Source organism: Pteropus vampyrus, unplaced genomic scaffold, assembly GCF_000151845.1.
Source record: "Pteropus vampyrus isolate Shadow unplaced genomic scaffold, Pvam_2.0 Scaffold23, whole genome shotgun sequence".
NCBI lineage: Eukaryota > Metazoa > Chordata > Mammalia > Chiroptera > Pteropodidae > Pteropus > Pteropus vampyrus.
The window spans coordinates 11,972,922-11,980,775 of record NW_011888804.1 but is presented as its reverse complement, the minus strand read 5'-3'; the positions used below and the strand labels follow the sequence as shown (position 1 = coordinate 11,980,775).

The window sequence follows — 7,854 nt, the reverse complement described above, 5'->3', positions numbered from 1 at the left end:
ATTTTCCCAGTTAAATAGTACAAACTCCAAAAATGGGACTCATGGGAGTCTCAGTGAGTGGGCCCCAAGTCTTGGAATCTTCTGTCCTTTCTCTGAGGAATCCAAGGACAGGGGCTCAGTACAGACAATGCTTCTGGGTGATGGATATGGTCCAAGTCCAAGTAGCAAGAGGATTCCAGGTCATCGAAATGGCAGCCAAGTGCAGTGTGGAATTTCTACCCCGTGAACTCTGAGAAGTTTGTGATGAATTCGAAATAATATTAGTGATAATGACTATGAGGACTGTGGTGATGATGATAGTGATGATGATGATGATACACATGCACAACTTTAGTTTAGAGCTTTAGTGCAAGAAGTTCAACTGTTCTGGGTGATAACATAGCTGAGCTGCTCATATATGAGTGGAAAAAGCAACATTCTTGCTTCCAAAACACAGAGGAAATGAGGTGGCCTACAAGGTGTCACACGGATTTCTCTAGACTTTTATATTTTTGCAGTTGACGTACAGTTTATCTTGTACTCTGCATTCTTCTAATAAAAACAAAGGGTAAAGAAAGGGCATTTCGACCCTGGTACATGGTTACGAAAATTTCCTCTGCCTCTTCCCAAAGCCCTCATTCCACCTTTCTATGCTGGGCTGGGCAGCGCAAGGCGGGGGTCACAGTGACACAGAGAGAGGGCTGGATTTCCCTAGACCATGCCCTCTCAGGTGGCAGGTGGTTTGGTGTGACCCACAAGAGGGAAGCTCCTGGTCTGAGCACTTCTCCACCAGCAGGAGACAGCAGAGTTGCAGCCAGGAGCAGCCAGAGTGGAGCCTCAGAGGGAGTCTAGCCTGTAAATTAGCTCTGTCCAAATTCAGCCCACAGAAGGAAATCGAGACAGTCCATCTCTTCTCCTCGGGCTGACTGACCACTTTTGAAGGTCAGTTCAAATATTCACCCAGTTTTGCCACAGGATTCTGATGGGACACAGACACAGTGGATGTCTCATCTGAACAATGCATCAGGGAAGCCTGGTCCCAGCTGTTGACCTGGGCATTCTTGTGGGTGGTCGATGTCATAAAGGGTAGACAAACACTAAGTCTCAAATAAGACGAGGAATGGGTGTGAAGCTTCAAAAGCAAGAGGATGTTTAACAAGAAAACCATCATACTTGAAACAATGAACAAATATCCTAACAAATAGAACCATGTCTAAGGAAATGCCAAAAATGGAACAAAAATGTGTATGGGGGTCACAGAGAAGATGTGAAGGAGAGAGAGGAAGTGGGCAGGACCCACTGACCAGCGCCTGCTGATCAGGGGTAGTCACTCCTCTCTCAGTGAGCTCAGCTCAGCCCCATGGCCAGGCTCCTGAAGGCTCACAGCCCTGCTGAGCCAGCCCAGGACAGACCACAGGCCAGAAGAGTTTGGGACAGTAGCCATGTTTTTGCACCCCAGGAAGGTGACTGTGATCAGAAAAGTTAGAGTCTATGGCTGATTTTCTTAGAAGCAGCTTAGAAGCAGCTGGGGAACTCTACTCCTACCTCCGTCAGGTACCTGCGCAGCCCCCTCTAGCAGGTGAGAATGATCTCTGCTAACTCCTCCCTTACAAAACCCAGATGAGTCTGCGCCTATGCCACCATGAACAAGCCTGATTCCGTCTGATCTTGGAAGCTAAGCAGGGTCTGGCCTGGTTAGTACTTGGATGGGAGACGACCTGGGAAGACCAGGTGCTGTAGGCATAAAGAAAAAAAAAGAAAAAATAAAGAAAGAAAAGAAAGCCAGACGATGAGTACATTTGCATAAACTCTAAACCCTCACCACCCCCAAAGGACTGAGAAAGGAATAAGAGGGGATTGGGGGAGGCCAATGAGGTCTCAGGAGACAGAGCTCTGAGGAGACCCTACCATGGCCTGGACCCCGTACCTGTTCCTCCTCCTCATTCTCTGCACAGGTGCTGCCCCCGAGGCTCTGGCTACATCTCAGCCCCCATAGGACCCTGAGCTGGAGCTCTGTCAAACCTTGAGCTCAGCCCAGACAGGACCCTTTTTGGACCTCTGGGACCAGGCCCTTCATCCTCAACCCTTTCTCTTTATCTCTTGCAGGTGCCGTGGTTTCCTATGAGCTGACCCAGCTGCCCTCAGTATCTGTGGTTCTGGAACAAATGGCCAGGATCACCTGTTCTGCAGATATCACTGAGAATGTAATTATATGCACTGGTACCAGCAGAAGCCAGGCCAGGCCCATGTGCTGGTTATCTATTATTTTGGCAACTGGCCCTCAGGGATCCCTGACCAATTCTCTGGCCCTACCTCAGGGATCACTGCCACCCTGACCATCAGCAGTGCCTGGCCGAGGACGAGGCTGACTGTTACTATGAGGTGTGGATATTGCCAGTGACGAAACACACAATGACATAGGCAGATGGGCGGGTGAGACACAGATTCCCTTCCCCGTCACTGTCATGTTCTCCTCCAGCCCTAGCAGGGCTTAGACATGACACGTCTGGCCCAGGTTCCCAGATCTGACATCCCCAGGCAGCCTTGTCCTCCGTGCCCTCCAGAATTGTTCTGCAGAGGGTTCACTGGGAGATAGTACATAAAATTAATTCTGCACAAGGAGTCCCTTTGTTTAAAGCGTTAGTGGAATGATTGAACATGTTAAGTGCTGATTTCAACTACATTTAAAAAACACCACATCTCACCTTTCAGAGATGAATGTTGTAATGTTGAAGTTTAAAAATGCACAGTTGAGATTTGCAACAGTTTAGACTCTGCAGAAGAAGAGTTTGGTGAACTTAATGACATCAAATTAGAAACTATTCAAAACAAAGTGAAGAAATGAAAAAGACGGAAAGCGATGAGCAGTGAGGCTCAGTGATTTGTAGGACAACTTCATGCAGCCTGAGAGTCATGTAGTTGGAGTCCCAGAGCAGAGAAGACAAACGGGAGTGAATAGAAAAAATGCTTAAAAAAACAATGGCCTCAATACTGAAGAAAACAATGACGGAAATATTCAAGAAACTCAACCGAATTCAACAGCAGGAAACGGGAGAAAAGAGCAGTGACACTCAGAGTTACATTCACAAAAACCAGTGACCATGCGACAATAGTAGAAACAGCCAGAGAGGAAGCAAATGTCACATGCAGATGCATAAACCTCATGGGAAAAGCAGATTTCTCACTCAAGCGAAGGAAGTAAGAAGACAGTGGAGCCACAAGGCTGAAAAGAAAAGCTTTAAAAAATAATTTTTAAAGAAAAATCTCTCAACCTTGAATTTATGAGGTGAAACTATCCTTCAAACATGAAAGCAAAATAAAACTTTTCCAAACATGCAGAAACTTACAGAATTTATCACCAGTAGAACATCAAGAAAAAATAGGAACAGGCACCTCAGACAGAAGGAAGATGATGCCAGGTAGAAATGTCCATCTACACAGTGAACGTGAAGCGTCACATACGGTCACTACATGGAGAAAGAGAGAATCGTCTGCCTTAGGTTAATGTCCATAATTAACGTTATCGTGTGTAAATCAAAAATTAGTAACAATACGCAGTGGTTTTTAATGTATATCTAAATGGAATGTATGACAGTGATAACACAACAGTTGGTGGTGGAAAAACATGTGAAGATATTTTCATCCTCTGTGTGAAGTGACATGACATCACGGCAAGGTGGACCTGGACAAGTTAGTGCTGGATAAGTTACCATTAAAATAAACCTTGAACAACTAAGTCATAGCGAATCAGGTTTGTTTGTTGGGTCCTCCAGAGAAACAGAACCGATAGGAGATAGACATAGATATGGATATGGATGTGGATGTGAATATGGGTATAGGCATGTATATGCATATGAATACGGTTACAGATTTAGATAGAGATACACATATAGACACAGATATGTATATGAATATAGATGTTTGTCCATGTAGAGAAACTTACCTATGTAGTCTAGCTAATATCCTGGGGTAAATAAATACATAGATTGAGGTTTTAAGAAGTTGGCTCATGCAACTCTCTGATTGGCATGTCTGAAATCCGTAGGACAAGCAGCAGGCTGCATATTCAGGTAAAACTTTTTTTTTTTTCTTTTTGTGCTGCATCCAAATTAAGTAGGAATATTTGAACATGTTAAGTGAGGACACAAAGAAAATAAAAGTATTTCGATCAAACTCCCAGATATAAAAAACAACAGTACCTCATTTAAAAACAACTTTTGTCATAGTTATTTACACTCACCTGTGAAGGTGACATTGTGCACAGGGCCCGACAAAGTGGTTGACTTTGGACATGTACAGTATGGTGATATTCACACAGGACACTACAGAATGTGCAGGGGGTCAGGAAACTCTGGGGACCGTGTGCATGGCTCCCCACGGTGACCCCAGAGGGAGGGACTTAGGTTACAGGAGAGACCAGGCTGTTTGGGGACCAAGATGGGCTCCTGAAGAAGGAATCAGACCCTTTAGGGAAGGAAGCTCATCATCGCATCATAATCAAATTCCTTAAACCAGTGTCGAATGGACAATCATAAAACCAGTCAGAGAGAGGACACAGGTTCCATACAGAGAGGGAGCAGAATAAGCAGAGTCGACCTAACCTACCAAACATCACATATAGAAGAGAGTAGAGCAATGTCTCCAGAATAATAAAAGCTAAAACAAAACAACACAATGAAAACAACAAAAACTCTACTTTTACGTCTTCACCCAATGGACAGTATCTTTCAAAAGAGAAAGGAAAATAAAATTTTCTCACTGTCTTTCATTTTCAGACCAACCAGATGCTCCCCACAGGGCACTGACTCCACTCTCCCCAAACACACTTCCTGCTTCTTATTCATCTTCCCATCCTGACAGAGCTCCAGTGACACCTCACCAGAGAGGCCTCCTTCAGCCTCTCACTGCATGGTACCTGCCTGTCATTTTTTGCTTGGTATCAACCAATTATCTGCACTTCATCAAGAGCCACTCAATTATTCCCTTATCATCCCATTTGGTGTGATTGACTGATGTGTGCTAATTATTACCCTCATTATTCAGGAACTTTTTGAATGCAAGAACACACTCATAACAATCAGAGGCACCAATAGACAGGAGCTTATTTTTCTCCTGCAATAATAAGTGTGGAGTCAGTTCGTTGTTCTCCAGATCCTCAGCAATCCAATGAGGTCTCAGATCTTTCTCACTATCTGGTCCACCATCACTACTGCAAAGGCTTCGCTCTAATTCTTTTTGAAGACAGAGCTCAGGATGGCTGCTGCAGCTCCAGCTATCCTATCCAGGTTCCAGAGGAAAGGCACTGTATAAATCTACTCTGTTTATTTATGTCACAAGAGCGAAAGTTTCTTGGAAAGAAGCTCAGCCGACTGACACATCCATGGACCAACACGGTGCCACAAGATGAATCCTGGCCAATAGGGAGCTGAGATTAGCAATTGTCTGGCCATGAAACGAATATGGAAGACAAGACACAGAGAGAAGGTGAGGGGTCTGCTTGCTGTGTCAATAAAACAAGTGTGTTCGCTATGCTGCCCCAGGCACACAATGGTCCCGTTCAAGTGATTCCCAGGATGGAATGTGTGCCAGACAAAGTGGGTCTGAATCAATGTTTGTTGGGTGAGTGTTCTGTCTCTGTCTTAGAGCAGTAGCCTTCACTGCCCTCTGTGAGCCCTACACCAGCAGATGGCACCAGTGAGAGGCAGCCACTGAGTCCTCTGTTCCCTGTTCGAAGACTCGGATTCTTACCCATGACCACCCACCACCCCAGAGATACGTACAGTGATGCTTCAGGTAAGCCCTGCCACCTCCTCCTCTAAATGAATCTGATCATATTTTCATGGGTGATCTGAGCCGCCAGCATTGGCTTTGAGAAAAGCAGTGGTCACATAAAAGACAGTAATTTCTCCCCTGGGCCAGCAGTCCCTGGGTCAGGGAATCAGAACCTGAATCGTAGGTTCTTAATTTACAAACAACTGTACCAAGCCAGGGTGCCAATGCATCAACACAGCCGGTTGTTAGCGGTCACCAGAGGGCAGCAGAGACCACCTGGCAAAGATATCTGGAGGTGGGGTGAACCAGGGCATAACCAGTTCGAACATGCAGGAGGGATGTTAACCATCACCTCATACCTGGAAAATAAATGTATGTTTTCTACACTATCATCTTTTATGTAAACTTCTGACTCCATGTCTGTCAGATGTGTTTATGTAACTCTGCCTGTTCTTCTAGCAAAGGTCCAGATACTTCATTCCTCTCCATCCCACTCCATTCGTGCTAAAATTCTGTTCCTCTTCAACTTTTCTCAGCAACAAGATCTGTCCCTGTGCACACGGCGTTAGGGTTGGGTGACAGAGGCACAGCATCTACGACCTGCCCCAGGAGCTCTCACCAAGCACAGAAACTCATATCACCTCAGTGGCTCCTAAAGAGTCTGTGCACACTGGGCAAGGTGGGAATGAGCTCAGGTTCTGATGCTCACAGACTGTGATCTGGGTAGGACATTGCACTGACCTAAGGCTCGTATGGTCACCTCTATAGTCACCATTCTATAATGTGTTCAGAAAATGCAGACATTTCACCTCTAACTCTCAGGGACCAGATCTGCCCGGGGCTGAGGCCATGAGACAGTCTGCGGTAGATGTGTCAGCCCCAGACTATGGCACCAGACAGTGGATCAGAATTCCCTGGGCTGAGGGTGGGGTCTGCAGGGACCGCACCTCCCCTTTCTGTGTCCCTTGAGGCTGAACTCCTCACTGAAACCACAAGCTCCTCAGGCAGCACCCTTGACCTGACTTGATTTGCATACCCAGCAGCTCTCTCCAGCAAGGGGATAAGAGAAGCCTGGGAGGAAACCTGCCCAGTCTCAGGCCCAGAGAGCAGAATTGAGCTGCTTCTACCATGGCCTGGACCCCTCTCCTCCTTGGCCTCCTTGCTCACTGCACAGGTGCTGCATCCAGGCTCACACTCAACCTCTGCCTTAGGGCTCAGGATAGGCCAGGCCCAGTCTTTTATCTCAGTAGGGAGCTGCCAGTGGGGACAGGATGCTAATGACTCTGCTACAGGATGAGGGCCTAGGCTGGGCTGAAATACTTCACTGTGCTCACTGGCTCTGTGTGAGCCCTGAAGGGCTGCACCTGACAGAGCATGAAGGGCTTTTCATTGCAGATGCTCTATCCTCCAATCGGGCCCAAGGGCTGTTAGGGTTAGGATAGATAGGGATGTTAGGGCATCCTGTGGGCTCAACGAAACTCTGGAGCTCGTTCCAGGTCAGGCAGACTGTATCTCCTGGAGAAGAGACTCGGCTCTGGAAGCCCACCTCTCCTTTTCTCTCTTGCAGGCTCCGTGGCGTCCTATGAGCTGACTCAGCCATCCTCACTGTCCGTGGCTCCGGGACAGACAGCAAGGATCACCTGTGAAGGAAACAATATTGGAAGTAGAAACGCTTACTGGTACCAGCAGAAGCCTGGCCAGGCTCCTGTGCTGGTCATCTATGAGGACAGCAAGCGGCCCTCTGGGATCTCTGACCGATTCTCAGGCTCCAACTCGGGAAACACAGCCACCCTGACCATCAGCGGGGCCCGGGCCGAGGACGAGGCTGACTATTACTGTCAGGTGTGGGATGGTAGTGAGAAAGCTCACAGTGACACAGGCAGATAGGGAAGTGAGACTCAAACCCCCTTCCCGGTCTGTGTCACACTGTCCTCCAGCCCCAGGAGGACGACAGAAAAAGCAGTGAACAGGTCTGGCCCAGGTCACATATCTGAGATTCTAGGCTACCCCTTCTCTCTCTGCTCTCAGCCCCCTCTGCCAATGGTGGACCAGGAGGGGATTCAGGGCTGGCGAGCCAGGCTGTCCTGGTGTTGTCAGGGCCTG

At 47.3% G+C, this 7,854-nt stretch overlaps 2 protein-coding genes and 1 pseudogene across 2 annotated transcripts in view; all 3 read left to right on the top strand.

Moving 5' to 3' along the window:
• Window positions 1-7,854, top strand: part of LOC111736943 (immunoglobulin lambda-1 light chain-like) — a 52,156-nt gene that overhangs the window by 9,997 nt on the left and 34,305 nt on the right. The window lies entirely within an intron of this gene.
• LOC111737066 lies at window positions 1,604-1,722 on the top strand (annotated as a pseudogene).
• The window catches only part of LOC105289430 (immunoglobulin lambda-1 light chain-like), a 28,717-nt gene continuing 27,722 nt past the window's right edge, over window positions 6,860-7,854 (top strand). Inside the window, exons 1-2 of the mRNA XM_023528319.1 lie at window positions 6,860-6,925; window positions 7,319-7,593. Coding sequence (XP_023384087.1) covers window positions 6,880-6,925; window positions 7,319-7,593 — 321 coding nt within the window. The 5' untranslated portion in view covers window positions 6,860-6,879. The remainder of the gene's footprint in view (window positions 6,926-7,318; window positions 7,594-7,854) is intronic.